Genomic DNA, 21,051 nt, shown 5'->3' on the forward strand with positions numbered 1-21,051 from the left:
CTATGGGGCTAGTTAGAGACAATCGGTAAAATACACAAGATACATGGGACAATGTGTTAAAATTCCAATAGCTCCAAATTTCAAATGCTTAAAAACCTCAAACCAACAATACATTTGAGTATTTTCCTATACAAATATTGAAAGTATTTACTGAGAACTAAAAGGTGTGTAATGTGAAAATATTGTCTCATTTACATTGTGTAATTTATTGATGGTCTCTAACTAGCCACAGTGATAGGCTATCCAAAGTCAAACCAATTTTGCCATGGTCGCACACCAGCTGGCTAAAGCTAATTGGCTAAATTATTTGGTTAACTCTTCCCACCGGTGAAGACACACAAGAGACACCCACATCAAACTACACCCCAAAACCACATCACGTTTGAATTCAGTCATAGCATTTCTTAATGAACCAATTCTAAAACCAGACCAAATCAGGAAGTGCAGTCGCCTTTTAAACTGGCTCCTTCATGATAGTGAACATCTTCACCTGTGAAAATATACAGTACAAATACACTCAGTGGACAGTTTACTAGGAACACCACCCTGTTCGAGAAAATGGTTTGTTCCTACCGACAGTGAGTCACGTTGCCGTGGCTTGCTATATAAAGCAGGCAGACAGGCTTCGAGGCATTCAGTTACTGACCGAAGCGATTTTGAGCATGGTATGTGCGTCGGTGACAGGTGTGCCGGTTCCAGTATCTCAGAAATGGCTGACCTCCTGGGCTTGTCACAAACGACAATGTCTAGGGTTTATCGAGAACGGTGGGATAAATAAAAAACATCCAGTCAGCGGCAGTCCTGTGGGCATAAACAGCTCATTGATGAGAGGTCGAAGGAAAATGGCAAGAGTCATGCAAGCTAACAGGCGGGCCACAAACAGGAAAATAACGTCACAGTACAACAGTGGTGTGCAGAATGGCATCTCGGAACGCACAACTTGTCGGTCCTCGGTCCTTGTCATGGATGGGCTATATGCAGCAGACGACCACACGAAGTTCCACTCTTATCAGCGAAAAACAAAAAGAAGAGGTTCCAGTGGTCACGCGATCACCAACACTGGACAACTGAGGGGTGTGAAAACATTGCCTGGTACGACGAATCCCAGTTCCTGTTGCGTCATGCTGATGGCAGAGTCTGAATTTGGTGTAAGCAGCATGAGTCCATGGCCCATCCTGCCTCGTGTCCACCCGGTACAGGCTGGTGGGGTATTGGTGTGGGAAATGTTATCCTGGCACATGTTAGGTCCCTTGATACCAATTGAGCAACGTTTCCATGCATAAAGAATTCAGGCTGTTCTGGAGGCAAAAGGGGTCCGACCCGGGTGTACCGGCACTAGACGGGCCCCTGAGTGTATATTATGTTTAATATACTGTATAGAGTGACTAAAGTTACATTAGTGTTTCCACTATTTCCCGTCACTGAACTCTCATTGATATTCCCATCAGGGTGTCATAAATTGTGAAGTGGAGGGAACTTTACTGACTGCTGAAATATAAAAGCTGCCGTGGCTTTCTACTTCACACCAATACCGTTCACACATTTTGCATGTGACAAGAAAATGTAATTGAGCTAGTGCTCTTGGCATACTGCAACACACGTATGGGCTATTGATATAAGTACTCATCTTGCTTCCCACAGCTATTTATGAAGCGTCGTGTGAGGCACACAGACAAATGGGGAGTACGTCTGGCTACTTCTACATTGATCCAGATGGGAGTGGTCCTCTAAAGGCAGCACTGGTCTACTGCAACATGACTGGTGAGCTCATGGCTTGGCATAGCCTGGTTAAACCAGACTGAATTGTAGTGAAGCAATGGTGAGCACAGCGTTTGGTAACCGGGCTAGGCCGGGGAAGCTGCTGGTGCAGTTTTGGATATTCTCAATGAGATAATATGAGGCTAATGCGATTAAGTGTGTCCACCACTTTATACATCTTTGTTTATCTCTGGTGTACTTTTCATACAGTTGACTAACCTGAATTAAATTCATCATTAGAAATGTGAAGGACACCTATCCTGGAAAACAAAATTACATTCTAGTAGTCTTTCTCATGCTAATGTGATAATCTGGATTATCCACTGTGCTGTTAACCAGATAATCCTGTATATAAAGTAAAATGCCTGCTCTGTCTTCCCTATAGAGGACAAGGTATGGACAGTGGTGGGCCACAACAACAGGGGGTCTGTGAATGTGACTGGAGCCACAACAAAGAAGCCGTATGTGATGCGGTTCAACTATACTGTCTCCCTGGAGCAGCTCCGCACTCTGATTGGACGGTCTGAGCACTGTCAACAGGAAGTGGTCTACAGCTGCAGGAAGTCCCGTCTCTTCAATACTTGGGGTGAGTCTTATTGGAAGCCTGATAAGTGCAAACAGTATACAGAGAGCTCAAGTTGAATTCAAATTACATAATGGATTTCTGCCCAAAAAGTTGTACAAAAATATTCAGTGAGTTCAAAGTATTTCCGAACCCTCTGTTCCCTTTGATTCCAACTCCAGCCTCACTGACTTCTTCGGCTGTGTCGCCTGGGGATTTTTTGTTTCTCGTATGAAATATTGATGCGGACGGTCTTGTTTTAGATACAGGCAAGACAATATGTCAAGACAAGGTATTTCACCAACTTCAGTGGAATTGCCGACAAAATCAATTAGTCTCCCTTGGCAGACGTTTGCCTCCCACAATGTGCGTAGGGTCGGGTTTACAAGACTAAAAATCAATCATGTGTTTTCTATGATGGCAGAAGGTAAACCTCTGTGTGTGTAGTAGGTGAACATGTCCCATGGTCCAAGCAGACCACATTGGCCAGACAAAGAGTATAGTTGATGATGTAGTAAATCTTTTTTTCATTTTCGGTAGAGATTGCATGATGAAAATAAATGTGCATTGGTTGTAGACGGGAGGCCCCTGTCGTGGTGGCTGGACGGAAGTGGAGAGAAACAGACCTACTGGGGAGGCTCTGTACCTGGGGTCCAACAGTGCTCCTGCAGCCTGGAGGAGAACTGCATCGACATGAACTACTTCTGCAACTGCGATGCAGACACTCACTTGTGGTACAGTGGATGCCAATGTGTTTTATGACCTGCATTAACAACATTCATGTGTTTTTACCAATCAGTCTTTCCTTCTATAAATATAAGTAAGTAATAAGTATAATTTCTTAGAGTATAAGTATAAGTATAATTTCTTAGAGCTTTGAGTGCATCTTTAAATTGAGTAAACTGAGGTCATGTCTAAAATTATCTCGACTTTTTCCAACAGGGTAAACGACACAGGACTGCTGTCCTACAAAGATCACCTACCACTGACTGAGATTGTAATAGGAGACACCAACAGGACAGGCTCAGCAGCTGTATACAGAGTCGGCTCCCTTCACTGCAATGGTGACAGTAAGTTTAGTTCAGTTCATATAATTATCCCAAAAGCGAGTGTGCCAATAATAATTCTAGATTTTGTTCATACAGAATATGCCAACAAACATTCTGTCACTGTAATTTTTAACACCAGGGAAGAGTGGAGCAAGTTCTGTATATCTGTAACAGTAAGGGGGAGTGGGGTAAATTGTCCCAGTTTTTACATTTTCAGTTACTTAACTTTCTAACTGTACTTTCCTGTATTTGCAGGGTTCCTGTGGAATGCAGCCTCTTTCTACCCGGGTCATCATCCCTCCACTTCCCTAAGTTCCAGGCTGAGCTCAGTGCGGATATCTCTCTGTACTTCAAGACCACAGCTTCCTCTGGTGTTCTCCTGGAGAACCTGGGGACCACTGACTTCATCACCCTGAAGTTGACCAGTGAGTTGGTCTCTCCCTGAATCCCAAATCAACCAAACCCTAATCCCTCCTTAGGCACTTGTGTAAATGATAGATGATCACCTCAAGTTGAAACCTTTTCTGTTTCTAGATGAAAGATGACTTGGTATTTGATTAGATAGTTCTGATAATATTATGGAAAACTCTGGTTGAGTGGGGAGAATACATTGGTCCGGGAGCCAAAGACTACAAGCCTAAGACAAATCCATCTTAAACAAAAGTGGGCCACGTTTTGAACTTGAATTTCTGTCTGTCTGTCCCCCTCAGCTCCCTCAGCTGTAACATTCATATTTGACGTGGGAAACGGCCCGGTGGACTTGACGGTGACGTCCCCTGTCCCCCTGAATGATAAGCAGTGGCACTACGTTAGGGCTGAACGCAACTTGAAGGAGGCCTCCCTGCAAGTGGACCAGCTGCCCCTACACACTCTGGAGGCCCCCTCTGAAGGGCACTACCGTCTGCAGCTCAAAAGCCTACTGTTCATAGGTAGGCACTAGACCCAGGTCAAACCATAACAACACTTTCTTTGCATATTAGCTACTGTTTAGTTCCACATTGGAAGTAGTATTCTTCTATTTCTAGAACATTTTATACCTACTGTTTATACTTCCTGTGTTTCCTACTTCCTACTTCCTGCCAGGAGGATCCACCTTCAAAGAGAGCACTTTCCTGGGCTGCATCCGTGCGTTGACCCTGAACGGCGTGACCCTTGACCTGGAGGAGCAGGCCAAGTTGACCCCAGGAGTGACCCCAGGCTGCCTGGGCCACTGCAACGGCTCTGCTAGTGTCTGTCATAACAGAGGGCGGTGTATGGAGAAAAACAGTGGATATGTCTGTGACTGTACACACTCTGCCTACAATGGACCACACTGCAAGAAAGGTGAGTAACAGCTAAAAAGATTGCGAGAAGCTTAGTTAATGTGTCTTTAGGGTTAGGAAATTGTAGATTTGAAAGTATGAAAATAGATTTAGAAAAGTATTATTTCAAAAAATGTGGGGAATGTATTTTATTTATATCACAAGGAGTGATCAAAGCATGTATTAAAAAGATCAGAGATACTTTCTTTTCAACCCCCATTGGCTCATTCATTTCCATAAATCTGAAACTAATATCACAGGCCAGGACATATTTTCTGTTGGATTGAATTCCATTCAAAAGCTGTGTTCATGCTGGCCTGGCTGACACACAACAGGACTCCTGCTGAGACGACGCCACCCATTATGGATGAATCCTGTATTCATCCACTGGCATCAAAGCAGGTTTTATCACTTCAGATATCACCTATTCACAGCATTTTGAATGAGGTTTCTGGACAGAGTCGTGCTTTAAGGGAAGGGGCACTTGGTACCTCAGAGAATGTGTGACTTCTGTTTGATCCATTGATGATCTAGCCGTGTTTCTTTGAGTTTTACTCTTTCAAGCATCCCTTTTGTTCTGACCCATTCAACATTCAGATAAGCCGGTTCTTGCAAATGCTGCGGAATCCGTGTCTGAGATCAACAGCACAATACGGCACTACTGAATAAGGAGCCTTCTACACTAATAACAACATCCGTGTTTGTATCCCTGTAACAGAAGTGTCAATGTCCTTCGAGAGTGGCTCCTCGGTGACCCTTACCTTCCAGATGCCTTTCCCAGTCATGCACAACAGAGACAGAGGTAGCCAGTTATCTAGCAGTCAGCCAATCCATAGCCAGTCGTCTAGCAGTCAGCCAATCCATAGCCAGTCGTCTAGCCGTCAGCCAATCCATAGCCAGTCCTCTAGCAGTCAGCCAATCCATAGCCAGTCCTCAGCCATCTATGCCCACAACGGCGAGTCCAGAGAAAACGTTGCCTTCAGCTTTCTGACGACTCACACCCCTGCCATGTTACTCTGTGTCAGCACCTACCATCAACAGTACCTGGCTATCATCCTGGCTAACAACGGTAGCTATCTTTTTGCTATCTCCATCCATTGTTCTCTCCGTGTTTATCTCATAACAACATTGTACGATTAGAAGCTTTTTTCTGACTTTCTTAACTTTTGTAGGGAGTCTGCAGATCTGGTACCGTCTGGACAGAGAGAAGAGAGCAGAGATCTTTACTCCCAAAGTCTCCAGCTTAGCCGATGGGCAGCTCCACCGTGTCCAAGTACACCGGGAAGGCAAAGACCTTTATGTCCAGGTCAGTGATCTCTATCGGAATCTATTTCAACATAGCAAAGCATTATGTTTACAGCATAGACAGTCAGCGCACCTTGATGGCATGTTGAACTGTATTTGGAAATGTTTGCTTTTTTCTTAAACCAGATTGACAAAGACATCGACCAAAAATACAACCTTTCTTCTGACATGAAGATGAACACACTACGATCTCTGACTTTAGGTAAAGTCACAGGTACATCAGCAGGACATGCTGGTTTGGATGAGGAAGTGCTTAGGGCAGGATCCAAGGGTTTCATTGGCTGCCTGTCGTCTGTCCAGTTCAATCATTTGACACCGCTGAAGACAGCCATTCTGAGTCGTGGAAGCTCATTGGTCCATGTTCTTGGCAATCTAGTTGAATCGAACTGTGGAGCCTTGGCTGATAGTACAACTTCACAATCAGCATCTGGTGAGTTTAATAGCATTGATGTGAATCATGTTCGGCTTCACAATATGGATTTTATTTATGTCATTTTTTATCATACAGTGCATTCGGAAAGTAATCGAGTTTTTACACATTTTGTTACATTACAGCCTTATTCGAAGATGAATTAAATAGTTTTTCCCCTCATCAATCTACACACAATACCCCATATTGACAACGCAAAAACAGGTTTTTAGACATTTTTACAATATTCAGACCCTTTACTCAGTACTTTGTTGAATCACCTTTGGCAGCAATCACAGCCTTGGGTCTTCTTGGGAATGATGCTACAAGCCTGGTACACCTGTATTTGGGAGTTTCTCCCATTCTTCTCTGCAAAACCTCTCAAGCTCTGTCAGGTTGGATGGGGAGTGTCACCGCACACCTATTTACAGGTCTCTCAAGAGATGTTCGATCGGGTTCAAGTCTGGGCTCTGGCTGGGCCACTCAAGGACATTACGAGACTTGTACCGAAGCCTGCATTGTCTTGGCTGTGTGCGTTGGGTCATTGTCCTGTTGGAAGGTGAACCTTCACCCCAGTCGGAGGTCCTGAGCACTCTGGACAGGTTCTCATCAAGGATCTCTCTGTACTGTCCTCCGTTCATCTTACCCTCGATCCTGACTCCCAGTCCCTGCCGCTGAAAAAAATCCCCACAGCATGATATTGCCACCACCATGCTACACCGTAGGGATGGTGCCAGGTTTCCTCCAGACGTGTCGCTTGGCATTCAGGCCAAAGAGTTCAATCTTGGTTTCATCAGAGCAGAGAATCTTGTTTCTCATGGTCTGAGAGCCCGTTAGGTTCTTTTTGGCAAACCCCAAGCAGGCTGTCATGTGCCTTTTACTGAGGAGTGGCTTCCGTCTGGCCACACTACCATAAAGGCCTGATTGGTGGAATTCTGCAGATGGTTGTCCTTCTGGAAGGTTATCCCATTTCCACAGAGGAACTCTGGAAATCTGTCAGAGTGACCATTGGGTTCTTGGTCACCTCCCTGGCCTAGGCACTTCTTCCCCGATTGCTCAGTTTGGCTGGGCGGCCAGCTCTAGGAAGAGTATTGGTGGTTCCAAACTTATTCCATTTAAGAATGACGGAGGCCACTGTGTTCTTGGGGGAAGAATTTTGTTGGCACCCATCTTCAGAACTGTGCCTCGACACAATCCTGTCTCTGAGCTCTACTCTGTCTTTTTGCTCTGGCATGCACTGTCAACTGTGGGACCTTATATAGACAGATATCTCTTTTATTTTATTTGTAATAAATTTGCAAAAAATTCTAAAAACCTGTTTTTGCTTTGGCATTATGGGGTATTGTGTGTAGATTGAAGAGCGAAAACATTTATTTAATACATTTTAGAATAAGGATGTAACGTAAAACAAAATGTGGAAAAAGGGAAGATGTCTAAGTACTTTCCGAATGCACTGTAAATCCAAATTATACAAAGGGTTGTAACGGCTGCACAGAGTGGGTCTTTAATGACTCATTAACTTGACCTCTCTCTTTTAGGTTTTGACATGAGCAGGCATAATTACTCAATTAAATTACTCATTGATTGAAATGCCTTTATAAATTCCACGTAGCCTTTCATCGTCCACAGAATATAATTGAAGGTCATGTCTGACATCTCCTTTGTTTGCTTGCTTCCTTTCTTCTGGAATAAATCCCTCAGAGGGTGTCGATAGGGGCGTAGATCGACTGAAGAAGACAAGAAGTGATTCAGCAGTCATTGGAGGTTAGCCAGAAGATCATCCCCAGTTATCTGTGTTTCTTCACATGATAAATTATGTAGAGAATTATTTAATTTCTGTCAATGTACAGCCATTCTCCCTGAAACAGATACTTTTTACATTTGGCGTAGTAGGCAGGATTGGGATATTCATGTTGACCAAGTAACCCCCAGAATGATTAACTTTAAAGTCAAAACAATGTTCTCTGTCTCAGGCCTCATCACAGCTGTGTTCCTCATCACCCTCTGTGCCGTGGCCATGACGTCGTGCTTCCTGTACCGCCGCTGCAGCCACACCCACACCCACCCCCAGGAGAAGGCCTCCATCTCACAGAAGAAGGATTCCAGACACAGCCCGGAACACAGCTACCCTGCAGGCCTGGAGAACAGCTATCCTGTAGACTTGGTCTTGGATCTAAACCTGGACTTGCACAGCTCTGTGAGTCACAGCAGAAAGGAGTACTACATCTGATGCCACCATAGCCTTCTTTGCCCAATTTCCTGCCTCCTGTTCCACACGCTGTTCTGCCTGGCCTCAAATACAGAACAGGCCCCTCTGGGTAGAGCAGCCATTCATCACAAAACCCAGTGTTAAGTCACCTGACTGTTCCCGGGCTATCTAGGAGCAGTGATCATTGGTGATCCATTCCCTGTGTGGCTACAAGAATGACCCAATGGAGGATGGTCATGCCGCAGTGTTATATCTCAAAGGCTGTTTATTGGAGCATGGGAGCTGTACCTCTTTTGATGAGCGATGACAATTGGAGAACATTTATTGTGCATCTACTTCCTATTACATTGCTCTAAAGTCAGGAGACAAAAAGCCTCAATGAATGGGATCCACCCCAGTGACTTTATAAGCCCGCTTTACATAGGCTTCCATTCTGAATGTACAATTAAAGGGATTTATTCATTTGGGGTTGGTTGGGCACCGGTACTCTAACTCACTTACTTGTATTCACTTGTGGATTCTGAACGTGATAATGACTAATTAATGATGTTTGACCATCTGCCAAGGCAAGGTCTGGGAAAGCAATGCACCTGCTCTTGCTCCCTGGCTAACTGATCAAATCTCACTGAAAAGCATTGTGACTATGTGCCAAGGTCTTTGTGGCTGGCCCCTTTTGTTCTCGGAACACGTCGTTTCTTTTTCTGTTCCCAGTATGTTTTGCTGCGAACCTCACTGCCAATAACCCTCGTCCACCATCACCGACATCCCCTCGACACGTTATGCTTTTATGAATCACCAAAGGGTGGTGCAGTAAACTGATACTAGATGTCTGAAAGTCAAAATGTAGTACGGTACAACGTTATGTGATTGTGCTAGTAACTTTTGAAGTGAATTGTCTCTCGACCTGTAGGAGATAATCAGAGGGAATCTAGGTTATAAAGGTAGGTTCATTCTCAGGAGAGCTCTTGTCCTGGTTGATGTTGTGAGTTTTGTTGAACGGAGAAGTACAGTGTTGTACAAATTTGCTGCGGTCTCCTCCACAATCCATGTTACTTGCTCTTACATTGGTAAAACGGCAAGGCTTTATATTTTGCACAATTAGCAAACCAACAGAACAAGTCAATTGTACAACAAATCTGTTTAGCAAGCTTGCAAGCTATACAAAGGAAACATGTATTCAGGGGATGATTTTCTGTCATGAAAGACGCATGATAAAGGATTGTTATTGCCTGGTTATATTATTTAAAGTGCATTAGGTCATTTATCTACAGTATTTTATTGTAAAAGATGTACAAACATCACTGACACAATTATTGAATACGGTTCATTTAAATATTGCATTTATTTTGAATTTGTTTTATAGAATTCTTCAGGTATATTGTAAACAAATGTATATTTAATAAAGACATTTTTACAGCTTCATGTGAATAAGAGTATATGTTGTGATTTGATATATGAAATGTGTCATTCTTATCTCGCTTTCCTGTTTTTTTGCCTCTTCCGTCTGAGCTTGGGTCAGTACAAAGTACACACTTTTATCTGTCCTATTGCCTTAAAAACATTTGTTATCAACGTCTGACATTGTGATTAATCCACAATATAATTGACCCCACGCTATCACAAACCAGAAAAAGAAAACTCCTAAAGAAAGTGCGGGTAGAGCATATTTATGAGTAATGCTCTTATGCGGCCATTCGTTTCTTTTTTTTTTGTTGCCTTCAAGGCAAGCTTTAGTTTTAGGAGACTAGGGAAAAGCGGGGTGGTTGAATGATTGAAATGACTGGTGTTATCGTATATCACTGGGGAAGAAGCGGTTCTAGAGGAGTGATGAAGTAGTCCATTACCCTCTCCCCTGCCCTCAGCTAGTTAATAATACAATTACAAGCTGTGGGCTGATCCTAAAAACCAAAACCGTATGTTAAACTATGGTCCACATTCACTGCTGTTGTTCTCCTCTCTTTCCTCCTATCAAAATAAAATGGCATGCAGTGGGAGAGGAAGGCTGGCTCAATACTTAAAAGGTGGTACTAAGCATTTGCACATAAGCAAAGTTCGCACCTCCTACTAGTTCAACTTATTATCAAGCAAAAGAGAAAACGTTCAAATAAATCTAGTCTGGATGTTGAGAAACAACAAAGCCAGCAACATTAGCCTCAGGTTGGTTACAGAGGGAGAAAATAATAGAATCGTTGACTGAGTACTACTGGGACATGCCGGTAATGAGACTATGTATCTTCCTCTAGCTGTTGTGACAGCTACAGAGATAGACATGTTGAAGATGACGATGCCACATTACCTGAGAGCTTTGTCTTCCCCAGTTCTCATCCTGTCTGATTAGCTACTATCTAAAGGAATGATCATGACTGCAAAAATGGATTCATTTGTTTATTACATAAATTTATTGCAGTCGGGAACTTATTGTGTTTTTCCCAGTAAAAGTTATGAATTCATAGCTTGTTAGTAGGCCAATTTCAGTCCGTTGCTAGACTGAGTGAAAGAGGAGAACAGCATGGCGCTTAGTCTTTGACTGTAATGATGCAGCAACCAGCATCCATTATGCATCGCGCTCTCTCTGTCCTGCTCTCCTCCGCTCCCTCATTACACCAGGTTAACCTTTCCCATAAGCTTCCAATCTATCCATCTACCTATCCACAGACTGATGAGGGTAAGGGCAAATGTGACTACTTCAATTCTACTTCCATTTGCAAACTAACAGAATACATTGGCCTCTTTGAGTGATATTACGGAATGAGGAAATGTCTAACGTGGAATGTAATGGGTTTAAAAAACTGACAAAAAAAGGAGAGAAAAAAATGGGCATTGATGAATGTGCCGACCTTGTAGACAGGATATGAAACCTAAAAATAACCGGAAAACAAATAAGGCATGTCTAAAGCGTTTAAGTCAAGGTGCGGGCAGCAGACAGTCGGGTCAGAGGCATAAACAACTTGGCCAACAAAATTACCAGCTGTCACTCACAGCCTGTAGCCAAACACGGACCCTCAGATCTTTCTCCATGGACACTCGTGAAAAATATCCCTAAGATTCAGCTACTGTAGCTGTGCCACTTAACACTCCTTTCACACCAGAGCCACATGACATCAATTTCCTAGCGAGCGGCTAATTTCTTTGAGACTTGTCAAATAAAGACGACAATAACAGTGATCGGTGGGACCTTTCAGGCTCCTGGGTGAGAGTTTGAGATTTCTTCCTAGGACCGAAGGGCTAACTCTAACCCTTGTGATGGAATGTCAGAATTATCTGTGTCATCTCTGGTCCTGAAATAGCTCATGGAGAACAGAGATTGATAAGGAAGTACGTTGAGCTTCAATGGGTGTAGCTGTTTGAACCAAAGACGATTTGCTAAAGGGAAACACAAGAAAACCTTTATTTGTAAGGTAGGCTAGGAAGTTGAGCCTCTGTGTGGGAGGACAATAATATTCTGCTCTGTCTCTCACCGCTTCCATGCAGTAAATTGCCTGTCATGGCATATTTGCACTTCCAGCCAGCCACAACATTAGGAGAGGCAAGTGTATCTCAACCTAGTGCGTGGCCGTGCATGGGTGTGAAGAGATCATGAATAATTACAATTATACACTATACAGCTGTCTTAATTACAGCTGTATAGTGTTTTTGACAACATCTAAGTAAATCTATCAAAAATAATGACTTCCTAATAAGACTCTTTTGAGGGTAGTAAATCCAGAGAAATTGACTGTGAAGAGGCACATCTCGTACCGCATGTTGATTACCAGTCTTGAAATTGCTCAGGTACAAAGAGGACTAGATGTTTTTCTAACGCTTAACTACCCCATCACAGCCTCTTCTCCGTGCCATCATCAGTAATCAGAACATCTTGTCATTTTCAGCTTGATAACAGATACTCTTCAAAGTAGGTAATACTTACTGTGTAATCAATTCTGGTGAAGACCGTAGGAAGCCACTCTTCCCTGAAGGGAGCGAGCCTCCTCAATATTTTCTCAGCTGTGACGTTTACCCTCAAGACCTCGATGCTCCGGCAGCCTAGCGGTGGCCAGGCTCTCATCAAGCACAGGTCGCATGAAATGACAGGCTGAGTGTTGTGGTTGAATGTCCACAAAGGCAAGAAACAACAAGGGGAACTCCACAACGCACGCATCAACACCACACACACACACACACACACACACACACAGACACACACAAACACACACACACACACACACAAACACAACACAACACTGTCCCATCCAGCCTGAACTGCAGTCAGCCAATCAAGACGTTGATGTGATTATGCCGCCTTTTTTCTGCCTGTCAAATATGGGACTGGATTTCAATTCCAGTCTGTAGGCTACTTATTATGTAGGTAATGGACTTAGTTTAAAATGACAATTTATATCAGTAAACACACTTGTGATTAAACCTGCCAAGTGGGCATTTTCATCTTTGTTAAAGTATGTAGGCCCATTCCACAGGTAAATGTTTGTCTTTGTAATCATGTAATTGCCTACACAACTGAGCACCATCTGGCCCTCCTTAGAAACGGTTTGTTTAGCATCGGCAGACATGACAACCAACATTAGTTTCAGTTTCACTGAGAAAGGGTGGCGATTAAAAATACATTATGTTTACAGATCACCTACCCTGACTGCTAGGACAATACTCAACTAGCAGTCACAGAGGGTAACCATGTGCAATAACACTTATTGTTCTATCTCGTTTCGAGGGAGAGATTCAGCTTAGTTCTACGAGTCTGTCAGGAACTCTTACATGTCTTAACACTGCCTAGCTGTCCACTGCCTAGCTGTTACATTTAAGTCATGCTCTGATCCAGATCAACTAGTACCTTGCTAAAGGACAATGTTGACCATTTCTTCACCTAGTTGGCTCTGGGATTCAAACCAGACACCTTTTGGTTACTGCCCCAACTCTATTAATTGCTAGACTACCTGCCGCCAGTCCACCCAATAGGTCTCAGTTTTCCTGTGTATGTCTCCCTCCCTCCCTCCCTCCCTCCCTCCATAACCCTAGCCCTCACTCTATCCCAGGACTCTATCCGTGTGACACTATCACTCTACTCGATAGTAGGTCCCAGGCTTCCTGTGTGTGCCTCCACTCCTCCTTATCCCCTAGACCTATCCACAACCCTATCCCAGCCAGTTCTATTGTGTGAGACAATCACTCAGCAGCTGTGGCCCATTTGTAAAAGGGAGGGGCCTGCATGCTTAACTCATGGCTACGTAAGAGACCATGTCTACCAGGGGAATTAGCAGATCAGCTCACAGAGCAACAGATGTGGCCCACACCCATTCGAGGGAGAGAGAAAAAAAAACACATTGCTCATGGGTCTCCAACTTAACACCACTGTCAACTTAACAGCAAAGCAGTTGCACAAATTCATCAAGGAAAGGGAGTTAATGAGTTCTGGAATTGGTGAGTTCTGCATTTCTTGACATTTATCGTTTCTATTAAGGAGTTTGTATTGTCGTTCTATGATAGACTTTGTAGACAAGTTGCACTGTGAGAAGGACAGAGAGAGAAAAGTGAAGAGCGCTTCCAGCCAACGTCCATAATATCTGGATTCATTCTGTCATATCAGTGATTTTCAGATTGAGGAATAATCCTGACAATGCATGTAGTCATTGGTGTCATTTGTGTGGTTTTGAATAGTGAAATGCCCACTTTGACTGTATGAGAACATCTCCACTCTGTTAACTGCTCTAAAATACTTAACCACCTTGAGATATTGTACATGTGAAAGAGGAGGCAGCTATGTTTAATTTAAGAAATAAGACGTTCACTATTTCTCTGCGTTCTGTAAATCCAGCACTGACTGACATCATCATGAAGGCATCAACCACAGCAGGTCCGGCAAAAACCATGACATCGCCAGAAGCCTTCGAACAAGGAATCATTGAGGTCGTCACCCGTCTGGTCACACAGAATTTCACAGAACACTTCACACAACCCTTCAGAGCTGGTAAGTGTACCACATTCTTCTACACGTGATGCAACCATAGACCTACTAGGTAGTACTCTCCGGTGGTATTTAGGGACGTGCTGGACTAGACAAGAGAGGACAAACTTGGCTTGGACCAGCTGTGAAGACCAAGCTAATCCAAAAGGCTTGTGTCCTCTTGGACAAAACCTAAAACAAATCTTTATGTAGATAAAAGGATCCCGCGCAATCCTACTACTATCCTCCTAAGTAATGTTTTATGCATGTTCTATGCAAACCCATTAGGAAATACAGGTATATTCATTAAATGCCACACTGTTCTGTGTGCATCCCAAATGGCACCCTATGGGCCCTGGTCAAAAGTAGTGCACCGCAAAGGGAATCAGGTACCATTTGGGATGCACACAGAATCTATGCCAATATTGTTAGAGGTTCAGAGCCCAGAGCAGGTGACTGAGGAGGTTGGAGGTTGCCCTAGAGATGGTCCTCTGGTGATATGGGGAGAGGAACACCCCCAAAAGAGAAGACAGACCATATGAATGATATGGCTACGGTGATCAATCTCACTGGGAATATTTCATCACATGATAAAGAATGCTACCAAATACCCTGTGGAAGTATTTTGTAGTATTCAACTGCATGCATGTTATTGAATTATAGTTTGAGTGTATGAGAAGTAGAGGAGTAAGATAATGGAAACAGGAAAAGGAGAACTGAGCTCTAGACAACAGGAAATGTCTTCCTCAGGAAGAAAATATGGCTTTGGAACAGTGAAGACGGTAGAGAGAGAGAGAGAGAGAGAGAGAGAGAGAGAGAGAGAGAGAGTGTTAGAAGGGGGTATCACCCTATGGACCTACAGATTATAGGGAGTGTCTGTTTATCAGCCAGCCGCAAACCCAGAGAGGAGTCTGGGTAAGAACACCTCTAGCACCACAGGTCCTGCTCTCGTGATAAGGACGTCCTGACTGGTAGCAGCTCAATTTCACACTCTATCTCTCTCACTCACACACACACATATACTCACATACACACAAAAGAGTACCCTCACATACTCTGAAAATAAAATGAGCATCTGAAAACCGTGTGGATAAATACAGATGTATTTGACCACCCTTTTGCAGGAGCACTTCCTTGCAGTGCAGGAAATGTAATACCTTTAGTGTTTATTATACTTAACTTGTAGTATTGAGTATATAGGCCAATTCTCTTGGGAATTGGCCTATATGGATATGGCTACATTTTTGTGTTTTTTACAGAAGGTTTTAAAAGGCTTCTGAAGCTTGTAATTTCCGCTGAAATTTCATACATGATTTTCCATGACGAAAAATGTATCAACCCCTTCAAAAATGTCTATTAATTATGATATTTAAATGATAGGAGGCCGTCTGCGCTCTTTAAGGGTTACTACTAAATCGTGTTGGTTCCAGGTGCGTAGGCGTTCAAATAACAATACTGGAGGAGATCCAAAACTAAGGCTTGAATGCAAAATAAAGATGCTAATTTGAACATCATTGTGCCCAAAATATCTAAACAGAAGTTTCGGCCTCAGGCCAACCTCCGTATAAATGGTCGACACACACACCTGTTTTAATTTCAAGGATAATTACATGTCACATGATCAAGCAAGAAAATACATCAGAGAACCTGTAGTCAGTACCTAGTGATCTACATTATATACAAAAGTGAACAGAGAAATATCATAAATTATTGCTACTGTGATTTTTTTAAAGAAACCATGATGTTCAAATGAACAGCTTTCTGTGTGGCATGTAGACTAGCGGTTAAGAGGGTTGGGCCAGTAATTGAACGGTTTCTGGTCTGAATCCCAAAGCCGACTAGGTGAACAATCTTACAATGTGCCCTTGAGCAAAGCACTTAGCTATAATTGTTCCTCTATGTTGCTCTGGATAAGAGTGTCTACTAAATTACATGAAATCTTTCTTTTGCATTCAAGCCTCAGTTTTGGATGTATTCCTTTTTTCAGACAGTGTGCGGGTCTCCATCTCCTCCATTTATTATAATTTCATGCAGGATTATTTTCCTGCTGTAGCAAACTGCCTCAAATTAAGATCCTACATGTGTATTGGCGCAGAACTTGCATGATATATATATATATATACAGTGGCAAGAAAAATTATGTGAACTCTTTGGAATTATCTGGATTTCTGCATAAATTGGTAATCAAATTTGATCTGATCTTCATCTTCATCACAACAATAGACAAACATAGTGTGCTTAAAATAATAACACTCAAACTAATGTATTTGTCTTGTCTATATTGAAAACATCATTTAAACATTCACAGTGTAGGTTGGGAAAAGTATGTGAACCCCTAGGCTAATGACTTCTCCAAAAGCTAATTGGAGTCAGGAGTCAGCTAACCTGAAGTCCAATCAATGAGACAAGATTGGAGATGTTGGTTAGAGCTACCTTGCCCTATAAAAAACACTCACAAAATGTGAGTTTCATATTCACAAGAAGCATTGCCTGATGTGAACCATGCCTCAAACAAAAGAGATCTCAGAAGACCTAAGATTTAGAATTGTTGACTTGCATAAAGCTGGAAAGGGTTACAAAAGTATTCCTAAAAGCTTTGATGTTCATCAGTCCACGGTAAGACAAACTGTCTATAAATGAAGAAAGTTCATCACTGTTGCTACTCTCCCTAGGAGTGGCCGTCCTGCTAAGATGACTGCAAGAGAACACACAATTCTCAACGAGGTCAAGAAGAATCCTAGTGTCAGCTAAAGACTTACAGAAATCTCTGGGACATGCTAACATCTCTGTTGAGTCTACAATACGTAAAACACTAAACAAGAATGGTGTTCATGGGAGGACACCACAGAAGAAGACTGCTGTCTGAAGTTTGCAAAAGTGCACTTTGATGTTCCACTGCGCTACTGGCAAAATATTCTGTGGACAGATGGAACTACAATTGAGTTGTTTGAAAGGAACACACAACACCATGTGTGGCGAAAAAAAGGCACAGCACACCAACGTCAAAACCTCATCCCAACTGTAAAGTATGGTGGAGGGAGCATCATGGTTTGGGACTGGTTTGCTGCCTCAGGGCCTGGACAGCTTGCTATCATCGAGGGGAAATTAATTCCCAAGTTTATCAAGACATTTTGCAGGAGAATGTCTGCCAAGCTCAACAGAAGTTGGGTGATGCAACAGGACCCAAAACACAGAAGTAAATCAACAATAGAATGGCTTCAGAAGAAGAAAATATGAGAACGGTTCACACCAGACATCCCAAGAATATTGCTGAACTGAAACAGTTTTATTAAGAGGAATGGTCCAAAATTCCTCCAGACCGTGATGCAAGTCTGATCCGCAACTACAGAAAACGTTTGGTTGATACTTATTGCTGGCAAAGGAGGGTCAACCAGTTATTAAATCCAAGGGTTCACATACTTTTTCCCACCCTGCACTGTGAATGTTTAAACGGTGTGTTCAATAGAGACATAAACACGTATAATTATTTGTGTGTTATTAGTTTCAGCATACTGTGTCTGTCTATTGTTGTGGCCTAGATGCAGATCTGATCAAATTGGATGACCAATTTATGCAGAAATCCAGGTAATTCCAAAGGGTTCACATACTTTTTCTTGCCACTGTATATGATAAATATATTTGTTCATCTATTCAAGTTACTGGCCCAATGCTCTTAACCGCTAGGCTATCTTCCGCCCTACCAATTCAAATGTGGTTTAAAATTGTTTCAAAGATTTCCCAAAAGAGTAACAGTCTTCCAATTAAACCAGTGTTTCCCAACTCCGGTCCTTGAGTCCCCCCAACAGCACAGATGTTTGGTGTAGCCGCTGATTCAACTTGTCAAGGGCTTGATGATTAGTTGACAAGTAGAATCAGGTGTGCTTGTCCAGGGGCCATAACAAAAATATGTACTGGTGGGGGTACTGAAGGACCAGAGGTAATTGTGCTCTCATTGTTTTATAAAGGGTAGGACAAATATTGTGAGACAGTTTTGAAAAGAAACAAATGTGTCTTTCTGTTTCTCTCGTGAAATCTTTGAAATTTTTTAGACCACATTTGAACTGAATTTGAACCAATAAATGACAGAGCTTCGTCATTGTTAAACCCGGCGTTATGAAGAGATTATCTTACAACAAGGATAGAGTCACTTTCTCTCACTGACATACATCATGTAGGCTATCTACATGAAAACATTCCTCTGAGAATCTTCTCCGCTAAATATTCCCCTCGGTTTGTTTGATAAAGAACAGCTATCACAGTGCCATCCAACACAGCATGTCACACCAGCCAAAGTGACCGAATTAAACCCTTAACTCGCTCCCCTCTTCAGTGACGGGATCCGTGTGTCTGCATCGAAGTGACTCTGTACTGCTGTTGTTGACGAGCCAATACGACAGGCTCAACGTGATGCTGTCTGAGAGGAAGGCAATGCTGCCTGAATACCAAAGGGACGCAGCATGCCTTGGACTGTCATAACAGCCTTGGGAGACAGTGAAGAAGCAAAGAGATCATTATAGAATGCACTCACTGTAGAATTGTCATGCAGTAATTTTTTTCTTTTTTTTTTGTGAGGGAGAGTTCATTGAGGTGAGGCAATCAGATGTTGATCAGCAGGTGTGTGACTATCCTCTGTATCCTTTATGCATCTGTTTCCTGTTGACTTAGACGCTACAAATGTGTCTAAAACTAAGTTGTGTTGTTCCCAAGAGAGCAGTACTGAACGTCAGGTATTAAAACATAGTTTACATTCATCAAGCTAATGGGCTGAAGACAAGTAGAACTTTTTGCAACCAATTGTGTTCTAACTAACTGAAGTAAAAAGAAAAAAGCACAACAGGTTTAAAATAATATATCAAATACATGATAAATTCCACATCCACTACCACCGTGGTATGTGGATCCTAACTTGCCTTCCTGTCAAAAATCTCACTATTTTATGTTACCATTCTGTGTTAATTAACCCTTTACACTCGTGGGAGTTGGCCTACATGGATAGGTCTAATTTTAAATGTTTCTTGCAGAAGAAAGTATATGCATAAGCATGGTAGCAATTTAAAGCGAACAGCTTGGAGATGATCAAATCAAATCAAATTGTATTTGTCACATGTGCCGAATACAACAGGTGTAGGTAGACCTTACAGTGAAATGCTTACTTGCAAGCCCTTAACTAACAATGCAGTTTTAAGAAAATACCTAAAAGAAAAGAGATAAGAGTAACAAATAACAAAAGAGCCGCAGTAAATAACAATAGCGGGGCTATATACAGGGGGTACCGGTACAGAGTCAATGTCAATTACCGGTGTCGAGGTAATTGAGGTAATATGTACATGTAGATAGAGTTATTAAAAGTGACTGTGCATAGATAATAACAGAGAGTAGCAGGGGGGTGCAATGCAAATAGTCTGGGTAGCCATTTGATTATCTGTTCAAGGAGTCTTATGGCTTGGGGGTAGAAGCTATTTAGGAGCCTCTTGGTGTCACGCCCTGGCCATAGAGAGGTTTTTATTCTCTATTTTGGTTAGGCCAGGGTGTGACTAGGGTGGGCATTCTAGTTTCTTTATTTCTATGTTGGTGTGGTTTCCAATCAGAGGCAGCTGTCTATCGTTGTCTCTGATTGGGGATCATATATAAGTTGTCCTTTATCGTTTGGGTTTTGTGGGTAGTTATTTTCTGTTTAGTGTCTGCACCTGACAGGACTGTTTCGGTTTTGACTCTTTGTTATTTTGTTCGAGTGTTTTGAGTAATACATTTATCATGAACACTTACCACGCTGCGCTTTGGTCCATGCCTTCTGACGAGAGACGTGACAGAACTACCCACCACCAAAGGACCAAGCAGCGTGGCCAGGAGGAGCAGGGATCCTGGGCCCGGGAGAAGAGTCAGTGGAGGACCTCATGGACATGGGAGGAGGTTATGGCAGGGGACAAGACCCTGCCATGGAAACAGGCGGAAACAGCAAGGGAGGAACGGCGGCGATACCAGGAGTCACGGCAACGAGGCAAGCACGAGAGGCAGCCCCCAAACATTTTTGGGGGGGGGACACACGGGGAGAGTGGCAGAGTCAGGGTTCAGACCTGAGCCAACTCCTCGTGCTTACCGTGGGGAACGAGTGACCGGTCAAGCACCATGCTATCCAGTTCTGCTCACCATGCCTTCAGTGCACATCCACAGCCCAGTGTGCTCTGTGGAAGCTCCCCGCAGTGGCCATGCTAGAGTGGGTATTCAGCCAGGACGGATTGTGTGTTCATGGCCTCTGGTGCGTCTCTTTGGACCAGGTTATCCTGTGCCAGCTCTACGCACAGTGTCCCCGGTTCGCCAGAAAAGCCCAGTGCGACCTGTTCCAGCTCCCCACACTTGCCGGGCTAAGGGGGTATCCAGCCAGGATGAGTTATGCCAGCTCTGTGCTCCAGACCTCCGGTGCTCTGCGCTCCAGACCTCCGGTGCCTCCACGGTCCAGTGTGTCTTGAGCTGGCTCTACTGACTATGCCTCCAGTGCGCCATCATAGCCCAGTGCATCCTGTGC

The 21,051-nt window shown here is 43.1% G+C and overlaps 1 protein-coding gene and 1 pseudogene across 1 annotated transcript in view; both read left to right on the top strand.

Annotated features, from left to right (window-relative positions):
- LOC115129664 (contactin-associated protein-like 5) overlaps window positions 1–10,018 on the top strand; it is a 29,723-nt pseudogene extending 19,705 nt beyond the window's left edge.
- Window positions 10,019–13,839: 3,821 nt separating this feature from the next.
- Window positions 13,840–21,051, top strand: part of LOC115129665 (cell adhesion molecule 2-like) — a 33,772-nt gene continuing 26,560 nt past the window's right edge. The window contains exons 1-2 of the mRNA XM_029660273.2: window positions 13,840–14,005; window positions 14,400–14,552. Coding sequence (XP_029516133.1) covers window positions 13,915–14,005; window positions 14,400–14,552 — 244 coding nt within the window. The 5' untranslated portion in view covers window positions 13,840–13,914. The remainder of the gene's footprint in view (window positions 14,006–14,399; window positions 14,553–21,051) is intronic.

Source organism: Oncorhynchus nerka, linkage group LG5 (genome assembly GCF_034236695.1).
Source record: "Oncorhynchus nerka isolate Pitt River linkage group LG5, Oner_Uvic_2.0, whole genome shotgun sequence".
NCBI lineage: Eukaryota > Metazoa > Chordata > Actinopteri > Salmoniformes > Salmonidae > Oncorhynchus > Oncorhynchus nerka.